Consider the following 19,029-nt stretch of genomic DNA (forward strand, 5'->3'; position numbering starts at 1 on the left):
CCATCCTACACTCCGGGTATTGTGCTGTTTAGACCAAGAATGACGCACTCTCCATATTTCCTGGGATCCAGACCCTGCTCTTTACTTCCTTACTGAATCCTACCACGCACCCTCCCAGAGCTTCAGACACGGCACAGCCCAAACTGGAGCCATTCTGCTTCCTCTCCCAGAGCTGTTCGTCTTCCCCTGCTCTCTCTCTTTGTACACGACACAACCAGCCACCTATTCCCCAAGCCATACATCTCACTGCCATTGTCAACTCTTTCCTCGCTGATGTCTCCCAGCAAATCATATGCATAAAGCAAACCTTGACACTTCAGTCTGAATGGTGCACGAGTCCACCCCACCCTCAGTGACACTTCTCAGGCTGGGCCATCACCAACCTTTGCCTTGACCGTTGCTATATGTTCCACATCTGGACCTGCTGACTCATGACCCTCAAATCTATCCCCTACCCTGACCAGGAGCCAAGGGGAGCTGAAGAAAGGCTGGGGGTGCTTTGTCAACCTCCACATTGTGAAATACGTAACTCTGTCACATTCACAAATGACACAAAGAAAATGTCATATTGGGCAAGGCAAGACCCAAGGCTGTCCTCAGCACAAATCTCACCTTGGTTCCTTGAACTGGATGTATTTCTAGGTGTTCTCAGTTCGCCATAAAAGTGGGTCCAAACAACACGTTTCAGAGGGATAAAGAAAATCCCCCCTACGCTTCATAGAAATCAAAGGAACAAGCACAGAACAGGGGAGACACAGCTCACATGTGAAAAATAACACATTTTTTTTTTGTTTGGGAGTAAGATATCGGCTTGATGTATGCCAAGAGGGAAAAGTGGGTGCCTTGAAGATAAGTAAGCAAGGTATGGCTGCCAGTGCAGAGGGGACAGAGCCAACACACCCTGGGCTGTGCTGCTTCAGATCTGCTGCCTGATGTTCCTGAGGTAAGTTCTAGCCTGCCTGCTCTTGGGCTCCCCAGTGCCACCTCTCCCCTTTCTGTGCTTTCACGTCCTGTCAGGCTACCCCACTTACCTGCATGACCTGGCTAGGTCAGCCTATCCTGTCTGTACTTCAATTTTCTCATCTCTAAAATAAAAATGACAACATCACCTTGTAAAGATGTTTGTTGGAAATTCACAAAACGTCTCATTTTCCAGATGGATAACAGAGGCTCAGAGAGGTTAAGGAACTTGCCCAAGGTCACACAGCTAACAAGCTGCCATGATTGTTGGGTACCACACTCAGCCTGCCAGCTGGACTTTCTCTAGCTGCCCTGGCTGAGCTCATACAGTCCCTCTGTGCTATCCCTGCCCCACACAAGTGGATGGGTCTTGCTTCTAGTTCCAGCCTGGCCTAGGCACCAGGCTGTTCCTGTCACTCCACAAAGAATCGGATACAGTGAAAATCATTAACATTTCTCCTCCATACCGTGAAAAGACAGGGAACGTGGGCCTTCATTTCTATTATATTATTTTGATTCTTTTCAGTTCACTAGCAATGCACTCACTGCTGAGAGCCTTAACCATGGAAAACACTGTGAAAAGCTCTTCTCTGTCACCTTCGGCCCCTCACGATCCATCACGTACACGTGTATGAATGTGTGTGTGTGTGTTTCCCTCAGAGTTCACCTTTAAATCGCGCCACTCCAGCCCCGTTCACATCATTTACTCCAGTGCCCTGATTGCCATAGGTGGGAAAAGTCTGCTCTAAATAGTTATGGATATTGGGTCCTTGGCGTCCAAGTTCCAGCGAAAGAAAAGTGGCAGCTGAGGTGTCAGGGTAAAGAGAAGAAAGAAATGCGGGGCAGGGAACACACGTTTTTATTCTCTCTCTCTCTCTTTTAAGAATCTGGCACAAAGAGCTCACCTCCTTCCTGTCAGGGATGGAACAGTAGTGACTTGGCAACAGTCTCAAGCCAGATGTCACCCTCATCTGGTTGCCTTGGCTGGTTAGCTATTTGGAAAGAGCAGCCCAAACACGGGGCAGGGGGGCTCCTGGAGGCTGTGGGCAGCGATACTGGTGACGGCCCTGGTGAGGCCCTGCTCCTCGGGGGGCGTGGGCCGGGGCCGGGGGCGGGTCTGTCAGAGGGGGGCTCTCGCTCAGACGCCAAGGGGCCCTTGGAAGCGCCCACTGCTCACCCCTCCGGCTCCCTCCTGAGGTTGAGCTGCCTGGTCCCGTCCCCAGCACTGGGGCACAGCCCCTGCTCTGGAGTCCTGTGCCATGGCCACCGCAGCTTGGCCTTCGTGGGCCTCATCCAGGCTGAGCCCAAAGCCTCGCCGGGCGCCCTGGGGAAGCAGGCAGAAACCTGGGCAAACACCCCAGTGAGGAGACACGGGGCTGCCACACGCGGGAGGGAGGAGGCAGAGCCTGGGGGCGGGCACAGGCCACATCCCGCGTGCTGGCCAAACTCTGAGGGGTCTCCGACTGAAGGGGGGGGGCCCGGGGACCAAGAGTGTCCTCGGGAATGAGTCCTCTGACGTCACCTGAACCCCAAGCTGGGCCCTCTAGAACAAAGCCGCGCGCTCAGGCGTTTTTGTACACACATCAGCGTGTGGTGAGAGGGCGGCGTGCAGTAAGCCGTGCCAACAGGTCCGTTTTGGTCCCCATCTGCCGCGGAGAGCCCGAGCACCTGTCGGGAACAGCTGCTGGGGGCAGCCCGTAGGTGAGGGAGGGGCAGCCCCACCCCGATGGCCTGTTCCAGGGAGCACGCCGCCTGTCCCCGCAGAAATGCCAACTGTTCGCTCTGAAGCCCATGCCAGTTGGGGAGGGTGTGCCATGAAGTCCCGCGCTGCTCATCGCTTCCTCGCGGGCAGGACAGGAGGAACAGCGATGCCCTTCCCTCCCGGCCCCGGGCGTGATCGTCGCTGGTCACAGGGGCTGAGGAGAAAGGCATTCAGGAAAACTTCCGGGGCAATTCTCCCCTGGAGCTGTGAGCCCGAGACTCCCACGCCAGGGTCCCTGCCTCGCTGTCTGTGGAGAAAGAGTAGTGACGCTCCGCTTTCCTGGTCCCGCGGGCAGCGAGACGTCCCCTCTGCATCAAGGGGTCGCAGGTGAGCCGAAAGTTGGAACGAGCACGAGAGGATGACGTGGTCTGGGGTCGGGTCCTCTGAAGCATCTTCTTCCAGGTAAACAAAGTTGACTTCAGTAAGGTGAAATTAAAACCTTTAACATTATCACTTTTTGTAAACAAGTTCTCCAAAGTGAGTTATGTATTCCCCTGCCCACCGTGTCTCTAAAGTGTCTGTCATTTATTAGATGCTGGTTACCTGCAGCTGCTGCACGGTTAGCCTGCTGAATCGTGTAAGGCATCGTCCCACCTCCTCACACGGCACAGGGGGACTTCTTATTGGCTGGTCAACGTCATTCTTCTCCCAGGATGTCAAAGAGCGAGGCAGCTTCCTTCTGCAATTTTCACATCGGCTTCCCCTGGTCTGCTGGCTGCTGTTTCTTTCTGCTCAGGCTGCCAAACTTCCAAAAGCTTCACTGGTGCCTTCGGAGGGCCTTCCTCAAAGCAGTCCCGAGACATCTGAATGGGTGGCTTCTAACTTGCAAGGGCTGGTAAACGAGAATCTCTGGCTTCATATGTGTGGAGGTCTAACACCAGAGCCCTGCGGGGTAGAGGGCTCTGGCTTGACTGCAGGGACTTGGTGACTTTTCTTTTGGTTGCTCAGAAGCTGTTTTCTCTTGTGGTTTTTGGAAACAGTACTTGAAACTACTCTGTAACTTGGAGGTCCACGCTTGGGCCATGGGTTCAGGGGCCAAGGACATGGTAGGCATGGTGGTCTCTCTGATTCCCAGAAACAACGTCTCCCAAATGGGAGGAGGGCACAAGCTCTCCCCCAGCATCGGGGCCATGCAGTGCAGGGAAAATACAACGCTGGGTTTAAACCTCAAGTCTGGAAAATTCCCTACTGACTCTGTGTCGCAAAGCAAAGTAACTACAAATACCACCACAAAGTAACACTCTGCTATCCTTTTTAAAAGAGCTTGGTGACCCACAACTAAAGCCTCTGTGAAAGGGGCTCTTCCCGCCTCTGTGGGGACTGTGTTTCTGCGGGTGGTCTGCTTCACCACCCCTCTGTCCCTCTCCCACCCTCCCCACGAGCGAGGAGCCGGCTTCGGGAAGGATGATCTGAGTGCCTGCGCTTCCAGCTGCTGCCAGGGAGCATCATGGGTGTGGGACAGTGCACGCGGGGTCCTGAGGGTTCGCTGCTTTAGAATGATGACCGACTCAGGGCTCTCCTCTCCGGGGAAAACTGTGGGTGCTCGGAAGCTGTGAGCAGAGGAAGAAAGCAGCCAGTAACTGTAGAGAGTGAACCCCGCTGGTGCTGCCCTCGGTGCGAGGTGCCTGGCAGGGCTGTCTCCCCTACCAGGCAGGAGCTGCAGTGGGAGCCAGGACCCTCCAGGAGAGGTCACCTCACTGGAGCTTCCCCCAGTTTGGAAGCAGCTCTCTCTCAGCCCAATGCCCAGGCATGGCGGGGCGTGAACCCACAGCACAGCGCCGGGAGGTGAGAATGGTGCAGGGAGTGGGCAGCAACCCTCAGCCAAATGCACTCAGATGGGAGACTCCGGGAACCGAAGCAAAGAGCTTCCCAAGTTCAGGGCCTGTCCTGCCTTACTTTCTTTTTTTAAATGGTAAAATATACATAATATTCACCATATTAAGCATTTGTAAGTGTTCAATACATTAAGAACATTCACATTATTGTATAACAATCACCACTAGCCATTTCCATAACCTTTCCGTCTTCCCAAACAGGAACTCTGTACCCTTTAAACAATAACTCCCCATTTCCCCCTTTCCCAGACCCTGGTAACCTCTACCCACTTTCTGTCCCCATGAATTTGCCTATTCTGGCTCATATAAGTGGAATCACGCACTGGATTACTTCACTTAACATAATGTCTAGCTTATTTCACTCAGCATATTTTCAAGGTTCATCTATGTGGTAGCATGTATTCGCATTTCATTACTTTTTAAGGCTCAATAATATTCCATTGTATGTATATACCACATTTTGTTTATCTATTTATCTGTTGAGGGAAACTTGGGTTGTTTCCACTTTTTGGTTATGTGAATGACGCTGCTATGAAAATGTGTGTACAAATATCTGTTTGAGTCCCTACTTTCATTCTTTTGGGCATATATCTAGGAGTGGAATTGTTAGATCACATGGTTATTCTACATTTAACTTTTTGAGGAACCACCAAACTGTCTTCCCCAGTGGCTGCACCATTTTACATTTCTACCAGCAATGCGAGAGGGTTCCAGTTTCTCCACATCCTTGCCAATACCTGCTGTTTTCTGATTTTTTGACAATAGCCATCCTAATGGGTGTGAAGTGGCATCTCATTGTGGTATGTGCATTTCACTAATGACTAATGATTTGAGCATCTTTTCATATGCTTATTGGCCATTTGGATATCTTCTCTGGAGAAATGTATATTCAAGTCCTTTGCCCATTTTTAATTGAGTTGTTTTGTTGCTGTTGAGTCCTAGAAGTTTTTTTTTTTAATATATTCTGGATATTAATCCCTTATCAGATATATAATTTGCAGATATTCTTTTCCATTCTGTAGGTTGTCTTTTCACTTTCTTGATTGTGTCTTTTGATGCACAAAAGTTTTAAATCTTGATGAAGTCCAATTTATTTTTCTTTTGTTGCCTGTGCTTTTGTCGTGACGTCCAAGAAATCACTGCCAAATCCAATGCAGATCTGCACTAAATCCACTGAAAATCCAATGAAGATTTTCCTCTCTGTTTTCTTCTAAGAGTTTTATAGTTTTAGCTCTGAATGTTAGGTCTTTGATTCATTTGGAGCAAATTTTTATATGCAGTGTAAGGGAACTTCATTCTTTTACCCTTACATTCAGTCACAAAACTGGATATCCAGTTTTCCCAGCACCATTTGTTGAAAAGACTGTCCTTTCCCCATTGAATGGTCTTGACACTCTTGCCAAAAATCAATTGACCATATATGCGAGGGTCCAGCCTTCCTTTTCAATACTGTCCCTTACCCTTTCGTTTTTGCCGCCACGTCAGTATCGTGGCTGCCCTGAAAGGCTGACGACCGCTCATCCCCTGCATCTTCCAACCAGGTCATTACTGCCTCCGGGCCACAGCCCCCAAAAGCAGGTGCAGTATTCACAGTCAGCACGGATAACAGTTCTCTCTGTTCTCCCACATCTGTTCCCACTCCTGTTTTCCCTTTCTCAGTTCCAATGCCAGCCACACAAGGGGGAACCTTAACGCTCCAGCCCTCATTCACGCATCGTTTATAACCACGACTCCCCACACAGACTGGATAGGTCATGAAGTCCTCCTAATCTTACCTCCGGCTTGTTTCTTAAATTTATCTCCTCTCTTCCATTCTCTCCACCACTGCCTTAATCCAGGCTCTCTCGTCAGTTTTCACCCATCACCCACCTCCAGCCCCAAGGCCCACCCAGCCAGCCCAGCCCCCAACACTCCCTCCAGAGCGAACATGGAATGTGCCAGTCTGACGTGGTCTGTGCTGCTTAGAGTTCCTCAAAGATGCCCCCTCTAGGAAGGAGGGCAGTCTATCACACCTCCACCGTACACACACACACGCACGCACGCATGCACACACACACATGCACATGCATGCACGCACTGCCTCAGATACACCGGAATTGCTCTTGCTCCCTAAATATCCAGTTTTAATCCTCAGGCCTTTGCACGTTACTCTCCTCCTGTCAGGAGGGTCTTTGCTCCCACTGTCCGCCTTATTGTTCCAAAGCAGCTCAAATATCACCTCCTTTGTGACAAGTTCTGGATCATCCCCCAAGACCATCGGAAGCAGAACTTCACATTGTTCATTCATACGTGTTGCACACCCTCTGTGGTTTATTAGCTACCACAACGACGGTAATAATCTACATAACCTCCACACCACCAGCCCCACCTCCACAAAGATTTACCTAAATTTTAATAGACTCCAAAGTGGAGTCTATTGCAACACTACGGGGACACCTGGAGACCACTTGTCACAGTAATGCCACACTCGGTTGTTCTCTTGCAGGTTTCTTCCCTAGACAGTGAGAGACGTGAGGACAGGGGCTGTCTTCTATTCCCATCTGCAGCCCCAGCACAGGATCTGGCACCCAGCAGATGCTAATACTTATTTGCTAAATAAAGGAATGACTTCAAGTGCCCACTTTAAAGTTTTGCAGCCCTTGGAAAATTCCACCGTTTGGGCAGCTGCTCACGGCCTCTGTGCAAATAGGCAGTTCATCACTCCCAAGGCTGGCAGCAGATCTGCTGAGCTGAACTCAGTCCTCAGGCTTTCTCTCAGAGCCGGCCCTCCACTCCAGCGGAAGCCACATCCGACTCTCTCGACAGGGGCTTCTCCCAGGGAACGGGGAGAGGCTCCATGCAGCCCTACCATTTTGAGTGCTATTTTAAAAGCAAATTCAGAAGCAATGGTGGTATTTTTTTCCCCTTAAAAACAACTCCTTTGACATAATAAGGTTAAAAAAGAAAGGAAAAACCTCATCCTGCTTTTCCTTTCAGCTGAATTGAAAAAAAACATCCCCAATCTCCCAGTTCCAGCTGGCAGACCGCTGGACTCTCAGCTTCCGAGAAGAAGGGGAGTGGAAAGATCAGCCCTCAGCAGCTGAGAACTTATTTTTGGCTAAACAGCTGGCGGAGGACTTGCTGGCAGCAGGCAGCATCTCCCTGCAAGGATGCAGAGGCAACAGCGCCATCCCAGCAGAACACCCCGTCCGGGCCTGGGTACCTGGCTCTTAGCTTCGCAGTGACAAGTCAGAGCTTCTCGGGGCCAAAGCAACCCCGGTGGCCAAGGACTTTCTGAGGGACTTTAAAGGAGAAAAGGGTGCTCAGCTCCCAACAAGGAGGCTCCAGGGGAACTTCACGGTTGGCCTCAAAGGAAGTTCTCTTTTGGAAAAGGGGAGAAGACCAGCTCTGTCCTGCTCTAAACCCAAGACCAGGACCGGCAGGTGGGATCCCATAAAGGCAGAATGTAGCCACGTCGTTACAAAGAAAAAAACCCCTCATCCAGAGGTCTCAGACGGTGCAATGAGTTGCCCTAGAACTGTGTAAATAGAGGCTGACTGGCTTACCATTGCCAGAAATTTTATAAGAGGGATCCCTGGATGGAGTGAAAGGAACCTGTTTCTTAAAGCTGGGAAGGTCAGTGGAGACCAGTTAGGAGTTGATGAAAATTATCACTGTGGACAGGCAACTGGACAGGGGACGCCTAAATTTTAATAGACTCCAAAGTGGATTTTTACACAAAATTACACATTTGTTGATTTTCTCTGATTAAAGCCACAGAGTAAGAGCCAATCTTCTTTACTTTGTGCTGAATCCACACTATCTTTTGTAATGTTGATGCTACAGCCCAGGTTCAAGGCTTTCCACATCAACATGAGAGAGAACAGAGGGTCTCTGCCCACTTCTGCTTTTCACCAAGTTGTTATAATGGGCTCGCTTCTTTGCTTCTGCTTTTTTCAGTTGTGATAATTTAGACAACAGGATTAAAAAGTCCTAAAGACTATGAAAAAACAATGTCCTTCAAAGAAAGCTTTTGCATTTATATTCCACCCAGATATCCAGTACTCCAGAAACATCTTCGTATTCAATATGGAATAACAGAAATCCAAAGCAAGAGAACATGAAGTTGGTAGAAGAAAAAATAATTTTCACTGGCAGACAGTCTCCAATTCAAACGCAGAGGTTACCGATTATGTGCCAGGTCCTGCCTTAGCTACCACCTTGATGAAGACACGCCAAAGATGGGACCCTGTCCTCTGGGGACATGGCGCACGCGCTCCACGGCACTCAACCCCGTGCGCTGCCCACCTGGGCTGTTCTCACCTCTCCTCGCACCCCCCACCCAGTCCCATGGACTCTCTGCAGGTCAACAGGTTTGTCCTCTGGTTGCTTTTATTTCAAACGAGCTCAATCCAAGCAACGTTTGTTAAACTCTCACAAAGTACCAGGGTCAATGTTAGCACCTTGGAGGCGTAGGATTCAAAGGTGAGTAGCTTCTAAATATGTGTCCATTTGTTTGTTTGTACCTCCACTTTATTCCCCAAGCATTAGAGGTGGCTTACAAAAATAAAACAGGACCAGGGAAAATAGACATTCTAAGGGAAGGTCAAGCCAGGAGACAAAGGAGGAACACACACACCACACACGCACAGCACAGAGTCCTACATGGCTGGTAAAGTAAAACCACAAATTTGACTCCATGGATGAACAGGACATAGTCTCCAAGCCATCTGGGGATGGACAGCAGCCCTTATACCAATTTCTTGGTATAAAAGCATAGAAGCTGGCACACGGCGGATGTTCTAGGCATTCACTGTTTAGATGCCGACTGGGGCATCAGAACACAAGGTCTCTCCTCAAAGCACGATATCCAGCTGAATAACTTGGGCTGGGAGGGTCAGAGAAGGCTTTGCTCAAGAGGTCTCAACTCCGTTGGGCTACTTCGATGGGGAGACTGCTCAAAGTTACCAAGCCAGTCATCACTGCTGCCATGACGCTAGGATGGAAGTGGTGCTATGAAGAAAACTACCACACAACTCCTCAAGCAATGGCGACCCCACTAAACAGGGCATGCTGGCAGCATAGGGGTTGGAACCTCAGTTTCAGGGCCACACTCTGGATCCGCAATTCTCTAGGCTTGGGCAATGCCATTCACTGAACAACCTCGAGGTTCTACCTGGGGGTACTGGTCATGGAACCCTTCTGATGGCAGTTTCTTTGGTAAAGAGACAAGGTCACTCAACAGTCAGAGACACACCACCATCTAGAAAGTTATAATCCCCAAATTAGCTTCACCCCACACCTGAAGTCCTTCACTCTAGGGAATCTGAAATGACCAACAGTCATTCCCCAAAGGTTTAACAGCCAGGTCGCTCTTTCAGGGGATCACAATGTGAGTACTCAATGCATAAACTTCCAAAAACTAATCCCAGTTTCGCTAGAACGCTTATCTGCTTTTCCTCCAAATAGTATTTTCCTTTAGTGATAAAGCCTCTTATCGCACTGAAGCTCCAAATAAAGGAGTGTGAGAAGTTATTGCAAAGTGGCATCTTCTCCCACTGAAGCACTGCATCCTCTTTCAGAGCCCTTGCCACTCTATGTGTAGAGAGAAAAGTGGTGGGGAGGGGAGAGGACTTCCCAGGTGAAGGACAGATGGGTCTGAAAGACAGCGGCCCCGGCTGAGCGTGTCATCTCCCCGGCGAGGCCCAGTACTTGTACCAAGGATGGGACCCTCAATAACAACACCATCTCCTGCTTGTCCCTGTAATTCAACCAGTGGTTGGGACCAAGGTCCCAGTTAGCGAGCGGAAAAACCAACACCCTGCAGGAAAAGAAGGCGGAGGATCTGGCCCCGGAGGGGGACACCCAGCCTGGGAGATGAAAGGTGCAGCCAAGGGACTGTGGGAAGGGGGTGGGGAGTGAGCGGCAGTACAAGTAGGCTATTCCAACAGAAACCATAATCCATAGTGGACAAGGCGTAGCCCACGTGAGCTGGACCCCACCTGGAGGGCCCATGAAGATGGACAGAAACAGGAATCTTGGTGAAATGCAACTTCTGATTCCAGCTTTTGTGGGGATGGGGCCGGTGTGCTTGGGAGCACCACTTTACAGTTTTACTACAGATTATATGCCTCTGAGACCCACAGAAGATCGGGCATCTACAACCTCAAGTCTTTGGCATTTGGGGGGATACAAGGCAAAAAGAGGCTGAGGAACACTCTCAAAAGTAGGCAAATGCTTTTTCACTGGATCAGGGAGGGACTCAAATTGTCCTCTGCCGAAAGGTTATTTTGGTAGGCAGGGTGGACCCAGGGTCAGCGGACATGCAGACATTCTCAACATTTCATTACAAATAGAGGAGTGGCGGCAATGACCGTTCTCGCCCCCGGCTGAGATGCTCGTAGGTGCTCTGCCCAGACCTGCAAGAGCCTTCACACTGGCCTCAGCCCCACAGCATCTGCCTCCCCTGGCCTCTTCACCTCACCACTGTCAGAGTGCTCTTCCTAAAACACATCCTTGGCCATGTCATCCCTCTGCTCAAAAATATGGCTAAATGTTTCCTCCACATTTCGGCCTCAACCAAACTTTACAATTTCAATCGCTCCACTCCCCACCCCCATTCTACGTACATCCCGCGGTTCTGCCCCCGTGGACACGCTGATTTCCCAGAATCACACCTGTTTAGGTTACTCCTCCTCCCTTACCCATCAGCCCTTTGCAAATACGTTTGCAGGTGCATGCATGCATGCGTGCGTGCACGCACACGCACACACACACACACACACGCACACACACACGCTTCCACACCTGGTTAAAATCCTACTCATCTTTCCAGGCACATTCCTCTGGAGCATGCTTCCTCTGGAGGGCCTTCCTAGTTCCCTGGGTTCGAATTCAATGCTCCCTTAGGTGTGTTCCTAGAGCATCCTGAGCTTACCCTTGATATCACACTGATCACACTGTTCTAGGTGGCTGTGTGTGTGTGTGTTAGTTTCTGCCACTTGAATGTAAGGCAGCTGGATGGCAGAGACTGAGCTGAAATCATTTTTATTAGTCCCACCGCCCTCCCACCCATCCCAGGCCTACAGGCAGTGTCTCAAACGTGGTAGCCACTCAGTCTGTGTATGAATTGAATTGAGTCTGTAATTGCAGATCGTTGATTTACAGTCAATAAGCATGGACAATATTGAAAGGGACTCTGGATCCAATTCTGACAAATAACCGCTCCAATACTAGATAGATATTGGATGAGCCAACTCACATTTGTACCTCAGTCCACATTATTTAGAAGGTAACGGATACCATTTGAAAGGACGAGGTCCTAGTTGATTACTGAGAGCAGTGGGAGGGGTGGAAAATGAGGTGACCGTGGAATCAGCTCTGTCTCCCAGAGCTGTGACTTTGGGTAAGTCCCACAGCCCTTCTAAGCCTTGGTTTTCCATCCGTAACATGGATGTGAGAGTTCTGCCCTGTTAACAAGGCTGCTCAGAGAAGAGATGAGATGATATTTATAAAAGGGATTTAAGAACTAAAAATGTGCTATTCAAATGAGAAAACTTACATAACCATTTTGTGAATCCTACTGTGATAAGCAAATTTTTGTAGTTAATCCCCCTTTTTGGCCTGGGTAAAGAAGGGATAGGATAGGTAGAGTGGTGAGCTGTATTTACTGTTGAACACCCCTGTGTTGGTAATGGGTCCGATACTTTGGGATAGCTTCTCTGAAAATGCAAACTATTATCTTTGGGGACCACAGGGTTCTGGCCGCCCAAAATACAGATACACAGCGTTAACTTTGGTTTCTCTACAATAAAAACATTGAATGGTCTCTTTTGGTTTTGGAAAGGTCAATGAGGAAAAACTCATTGTAACAAGAAAGATGAAGAGACTGGTAAAATATTTAAATATTATAAATACACAAGACACAGATGCCATCTAGCTAATAGTTCATATCAGCTCCCTAGAAACTCAACCACTAACACTGGGCATGTGGTCTTAGGGTCTCTCCCATCTGCCGTTGACTTTACCACTGATGGCAGAAAGCTTACGCTACACCAGACCCGGGGGCCTGCTGTGTGGCTATGCATCCATCACGCTGCCCGAAGACCACATGACTGCCCCTGGGGCATCTTCGTGCCAGCCTGATACATGTAAATGCCTGAAGCCCACATAGTGACCAAGTAGAAAGGGACACATGATGCCCAGGGGCCAGTCTCCAAACTGTCTCGGTTCAATACCGGCACGCCCACCTGTCAGTGTGTCGCTGCACATGCTTGCTAACCACAGGCTAACCAGACAGCTAGGGATTCATGCTGCCTGATGCAGGTCATCAACCATACAGGACAGCTGCATGCTAGCTGGTCCCGAGTTTTTATCATTCCCGTGCCGTAATCAAACAAGCAGAGTATTTCCATATACTCTCTGTGCATATATAACTATGCATTCTATGTCTTGTCATAGCACTGTTCACACAGCACCCAGGAGTCCATCATGTATCATGGTGACGTGTGCCAGGCACGGAATGATTGTGCCTAGACCTTCTGCCTAGACCACAAGGCCCACTGTCACCAAAAGCCAAGAAACATCTCTTAGGTACAGACCAGGATTTGCTGTAATAACTTTGGATTCAAGTCTGAAAACTCCATTATGGCAAGTTAGTTGGAAAAATGGTGTAAAAATGCGCCCAGTGGCAAGGACACACACGTCAAGCTGGTGTCGCATCCACTCTAAAAGCAGAAGGGACTCTGATGCCTCATCATACCCTGGACAGACACAATGGTGGGGCTCTGCACTGTCCCCCCATCCCTTCTCCCGGGACTCAGGAGTAGCTACGGGCAGCTGAGGTCGGTTCCGTTCTCGTTGTATAACTCTGCTCAGAAACTGCACAACGTTTCTTCAGCATGGGAATGCTCCCCTGAGGTCAGCTGATTTGACCCTCCTTACATCACAGATGAAAAGCTGAGGCCGAGGGGTACAGTCAGGGCTGCTGGCCACACTGCCGATTAAAGGCTGATGTGTATTCACAGTGACACGCTTAGCCACCAGATTAATTTTTAATTACAGTGTACACTTGGCTACTGAGCACATTTACTGATAACAAAAAGAGCATCATGGCCAGACCCAGAGAGAGGGAGGAAGCGGGAGATGAGAGTGGGATGTGGGGCTCAGGACCGAGAGCAGGTTGGAGGTGGGAGGGTCCAGAGGGAGGGACACTGGACTCAGTGCCCGGCTCTGGCTCTGACCAGCCGTGTGGCCTCAGGGCAGCCTCCATCCCTCTCTGGCCGGCCGCTTCCCGGGCTGTAAACAGAAGGAGTCAGCCTCTACGATCCCTTCACGCTCACAGTTCAGACAGATTCAGGAGGTATAAGCATCATTCATCGTGGAAGGAAGCCCTGGCGTCAGCCTGATGAAATTTACAAGGGAAGGAGACAGACATCCTTCCACCCAGCTCTGGCCAGCCTCATGACCCCTCCTTCACTGTGACGGCCTCGGGCAACTGTTATCATCACACAGAAGGACCATCCTGGCCTCCTTGCCTCCTTACCACTGCACAGCCAGGAGGGGAGGCTGTGATTCACCTTGTTTACTGAGCACTCTGCGTTCATGCAGTGAGTTCTTTTAAATACGAAAGTCTGAAAACTGAGTCTAAAACACCAACTTTTAGAAATGTAGAGAAATGTTTCAGAGGTTTCTATAGATCAGGAAATGTTCACTGCATGACCAGCCCTGTGGCAAAACCAGGCCAGTGACCCAAGTCCCTAGGAAGTGGAACGCAGCATTTCAAAGCTGTCACCGTCTGCCCACTCACTGCTCCACCACTTCCTTTTACGTGGGACACGTGAAGCCACAGACAAATGAGGCCACGAATTACTCTGCTTGGACTCAAGGGCAGGGCAGGCTGGGACAGCGGGCGACAGACGCGTTAGGTGTGGTGGGTGGAAGGAGAACGGGCTTCTGAGCCTGGCTCATCAGGGGTCAGACGGCAGGAGGTGTGACTCTGGGAATCACCTGCCTCTTCTGGCCTCAGCATCCTCATCTCTGTCACGTCACTGCTGGCCTTACGTGACCTCTAGCAAATCCTCTTTGACACATTCATTGGATTTGCTACTAGTAAAATGCGCAGAGAATTATCAGTGAGTGATGAAAAATATTTTAATAGAGTTTTCATTAAAGATGTGATCTTGGTTTAATCACTCAGAATGCCACAGATACCTACAACTGTCTGCTGGGTTCCAGGCAGTGTACAAGACACCTCATAGACGGTCTAGTGCCTTGCCCCAGACAGGGCCAATCTAAAGAATGAAGCCCATTTTCAGATGAAGAAATTGGAACTGAAGTTGCTAAGAGCATGAAGCCTCCTCCATGTCACGGCAGGACTGGAACCTGGGTTTCCTGCTGTCACAACAATGATGAATAAAGTCCTTATCTAACTGGGTCAGGCTGGGTTGATTAAAGGTTGAAGGGGAAAATAAAAGTCAATGCAAAATTAGGTTAATATTTTTATAAAAGTTGACTCCTATGAAGTCAGAATATTGATAAGTACGTTCCAGAACTACTTCCCTCTGTTTTTGTTTTCTGAAGCCCCAGAACACGAGCTCCATTTAGGAATGGGTAGAATTTACCTTTCAAAACAGCATCTCGTGTTGTTTTTAAAACGTAATTTTATATCCTTCATTTTATCAACTTTAAAATGGAGTTAATGTGTGTCCACACCTCTTGGGAGACTCAAGTAAGATAAAATGTACAAAAACAATACGACAGCCATAATTCTCTAAACAAATGGAAGGTGGTATTTTATTGTTGTAATTATTACTTTGCCTTGATAAATATCTAAAAGTTTCCCAAAGCATCGTGTGACAATGATCAGACATATAAGGATGTGGTTTAACTGGACGTTTTCATTTTGTCCTTTGTCACGTCACCAGTGCCCACCAGGATGCCGACGGCCTCCGGGGGTGGGCGGGAGAAAGAGCAGGAGCTGGGCTGAGAGACCCAAAGGGCAAGGAGCCCTAACGGGTGAGCCTGATCAGAGCTGACAGCTCACCAGACTAGTCCGCTGCTCATCTATCCTTGATGGACCCGTTAACCAGATAGCTGCCAGGCCCCCGCTTTTGCACAAGGAGACGACAGGCTGCCAACACATGACCACGCAAGGACCCCCTCCACTCAACCTGGACATGCCCCCTCCCCTTCGTTTCCTCACAGCAAGACCCCAACTGGGCATGACACCCAACATGGGCATAGAGTATCCCCAAGTCACACAGACTCTGGGAAATTCTGAAAGTGGCCCAGCTGGGAATCTCGGGAATACAGAAGCGAGAGGGACTGGATCTAAGCAGGGGACACAGCCGAGGTGGCAGATGAGCTGGGCTTGTGGCGGGAAGGACAAGGTGAGCAGAGCACGGGAGCAGGCGTGGGAGAGTGGGACACCCAGGCTGTTAGTATGCGCATGGGGGCTACTAGGGAATGGCCTTGAACTTCAGGCAAAAGTGTCTGGTTGTGGACAAGGGAAACAGAATGAACATTAGCCTACAGGAGTCTTTTCCTTTCCTGCTTTAGGTATACGTGTTTCATCACCATGACCCTCCCTGCCCCAGTTCCTTAGCCGCCTTCAACATCTTCCTGAAGTCTAATCAGAGAAAAGTAACTGGTGCAAAAATCACATGAGACAGCGGGAGAGTCTGCAGTCAGACAGACCGAGACGGTCTCTTCCACTTTGGGGAGTTATTTCACCTCTCTGAGTTCTGACTTCTCCATCTGTAAACTGGAGATGATAATACTTATCTCATGGAACATATGAAAATTAAAGGAAACTCAATATCCATTAGTTTATCATTACTTTTAATAAGTAGGAAACGATACAGACATGTACACTTGCATGATGCCTTTGCTCTGAAATTTTAAGAGGAGTTGATATGTGACAGTGTGTCCCTCCCACCCTCCCTGAAATTCCCGCGGACGGGGCCGTTAAGGAATGGGTTACAACAAAGGGAGGGGCATCGTCTCAAAGCCCCTCTTCCTCTCCTGGCTTCCAAGATACTCCATTGTTCTCCTCTATCACTATTTACTCTCAGTCCCCTTTGCAAGCGTCTCTTTTTTTTGCTGTCTCCACAACGGCTGCTGTTCAGCCCCTGACCTGATTTTATAGGACACCTCCCCCAGGGTGGGTGAGAAAATTCACAATTCACTCCCTTGGCTGCAGAAACCATTTAACCAGTCTTGACACGCTAACAACTCCTACCTTTGTATCTCCTCCGCCAGCACGCCCCGCTTCAGATCTTTATTTCAGTGCCTCCTGGAGATGACCTCCTGGATTGTCCAGTGAGGACCTCAGCCGCCACACACTGAATGCAGCCCCTAACCTCCTGACAAGAGAATAATCCTTTAGAATCACAGACTTGATCGCCTCACCCCCCTGCCCCCCGCCCCCCCCCCCCCCAGTCATAAAGGTCCAGCCCGTCCTGTCACGTCTCCCACCCCTCGCTCTGCCCACCCCCAGGCACACCCTCCACGGCAACGTGCCGCCCACCATTGCGACAGGTTCTCTCCTTGACCAAACTCCATTCAGGCTCCTCTGAACTCTCTCAACCAGGGCCTGACCTCAGGGCCTTTGTGCTGGTCTCCATATTGTCCAGTCGTAGCAAGAGTCCTGCTCCGTCAGTTTAACCAGAACCCTCGCCCTCCACGTCGGATAACCCTAACTGATGGGGTCTCCCAGGTGATGTCTGATCACCCCGGCCTGCCATCAGCAAGAATCCAGTTAGGTGGCTTTACCTCGATAGGTCCTCTCAGTAATCTCCATCCCCTCAGCCCCACCCTGCTCCACGGCAGGAATTCCCCCCTCGTCCTGGTGTCTGGGGGTTAAGCCCCGGCTCTCCCCTACGGCAAAGCCCATGGTAGAAGCCCCCCTCGAATAACGTCTTCCTTATTGCCTTTAACAAGTCACACTTTATTTTTTATTTTTTAATAAATTTATTTATTTATTTATTTTTGGCTGCACTGGGTCTTCGTTGCTGTACGGGGGCTTTCTCTAGTTGTGGTGAGCAGGGGCTACTCTTTGTTGTGGTGCACGGGCTCTAAGCATGCGGGCTTCAGTAGTTGTGGTGTGTGGGCGCTGTAGTTGTGGCTCGCGGGCTCTAGAGCTCGGGCTCAGTAGTTGTGGCACACGGGCTTAGTTGCTCTGTGGCACGTGGGATCTTCCTGGACCAGGGCTCGAACCCGTGTCCCCTGCATCGGCAGGCAGATTCTTAACCACTGACCCACCAGGGAAGCCCTTCACTTGAATTTTTAATAGTTCCCAAATAAGACTCAAATGTGAGTCCTTTTACCTAGCAGTTCTCAGTCCTGGCTGCATCTGGAAACATCTGGAAGCTTCTAAAAAAAAAAAAAACGCAACTTCTCATGCCTGGGCTCTACCTCAGATTGGGGTTAATCATCAAAATGGGGTTGAGGGGTGGGCAGGAGGACTTTTTTAAACTCCACAGGTGACCCCAATGAGTGGCCAGAGTTGAGAACCTCTGGCCTGAAAACCCTCTGCCTTCCCACCTAGACGAAGAGGGCAATTCTGCCGGGACTGTCTGGAGAGGCTCCACGCTGACCGGCACTGTGATGATTCCCACATTATACTGTCATTATTTGGAGGGGAGGAGTTCTGAATTTTCATTCTTTGGATTCCAAGCACTGGCAGGGTGGGTGCCTGGCAATGTTTCTGAACTGCCTGGAAGGGGTCAGAGCAAGCAGGTTGGGGTAGAGGGAGGGTCTCCAAGTTCCAGGCAGGTTCTACTACTTCTCTTCACCCATAAGGGCATGGAAGGTGTAGTCACACAGTTCCCCAGGGTGACACAGCCCAATATGCCAGGCATATTCTGATTTAAGATACAAGCCCTGGGCACATAAACTGTCCTAAAAATGGCAGGTAAATGTCACGGTTAGCATTTTAGTGTGTAGCTTCATGGAGCAAGGGTGGCCCAGAGTCATTGATCTGGGGGTGAATCTCAGCTCAGCAGGCATCCGTCACGTGAACTTGGTCACATCCCATGCCCTCCAAGCCCTTGGGAGAAAAGTGGGGGTGAGCAGGTGAAGAAGGTCCCTAAAGTTCTTTCCACCTCTAACATCCTACAACGCTCTGACCAACTAAAAAGAAGTGCTTTCTCCTTAGCTGTGCGCAAACGAAGCAGAAGTCACTAAAATGAGGGTGACGGAGCCAGAAGGAAACTCACAAAGGCAGCCGGCCTCAGAAGTAGCCTACAATTTCACTGGGCTTTGTCTGCAAAGACTGTTGAAAGAAGAGAGACGGGACTTGGAGTGGCCAGAAGAATAATTCCAATCACACTTCTCCAAATAATGTACTTTATATTCTTTTTGAGTTCAAGGTCTCTGATACGCTTTCCAAAACATTTTTACAAATGTCAAACTCACTGTCAACCCTAAACCACCTGGAAAAAAAAATAACTGACAGGCAGCTAAATTAAGGAGCTATAATTTCACTGAAGT

General features: G+C 49.6%; 1 protein-coding gene across 7 annotated transcripts in view; it reads right to left on the reverse strand.

Annotated features, from left to right (window-relative positions):
• MSRA (methionine sulfoxide reductase A) overlaps positions 1 to 19,029 on the reverse strand; it is a 378,069-nt gene that overhangs the window by 20,730 nt on the left and 338,310 nt on the right. The window contains exon 6 of one of the 7 annotated variants that reach the window (XM_029202642.1): positions 16,778 to 16,901. The exons of 5 other annotated variants lie outside the window; for them this stretch is intronic. In XM_029202642.1, coding sequence (XP_029058475.1) covers positions 16,809 to 16,901 — 93 coding nt within the window. In that variant the 3' untranslated portion in view covers positions 16,778 to 16,808. Of the gene's footprint in view, positions 1 to 16,497; positions 16,902 to 19,029 lie in introns of those variants that run through there. One more of the 7 variants, XM_029202643.1, reaches the window with a different exon arrangement.

This window comes from Monodon monoceros, unplaced genomic scaffold, assembly GCF_005190385.1.
Source record: "Monodon monoceros isolate NGI ecotype Baffin Bay Population unplaced genomic scaffold, NGI_Narwhal_1 Super_Scaffold_5, whole genome shotgun sequence".
Lineage (NCBI taxonomy): Eukaryota > Metazoa > Chordata > Mammalia > Artiodactyla > Monodontidae > Monodon > Monodon monoceros.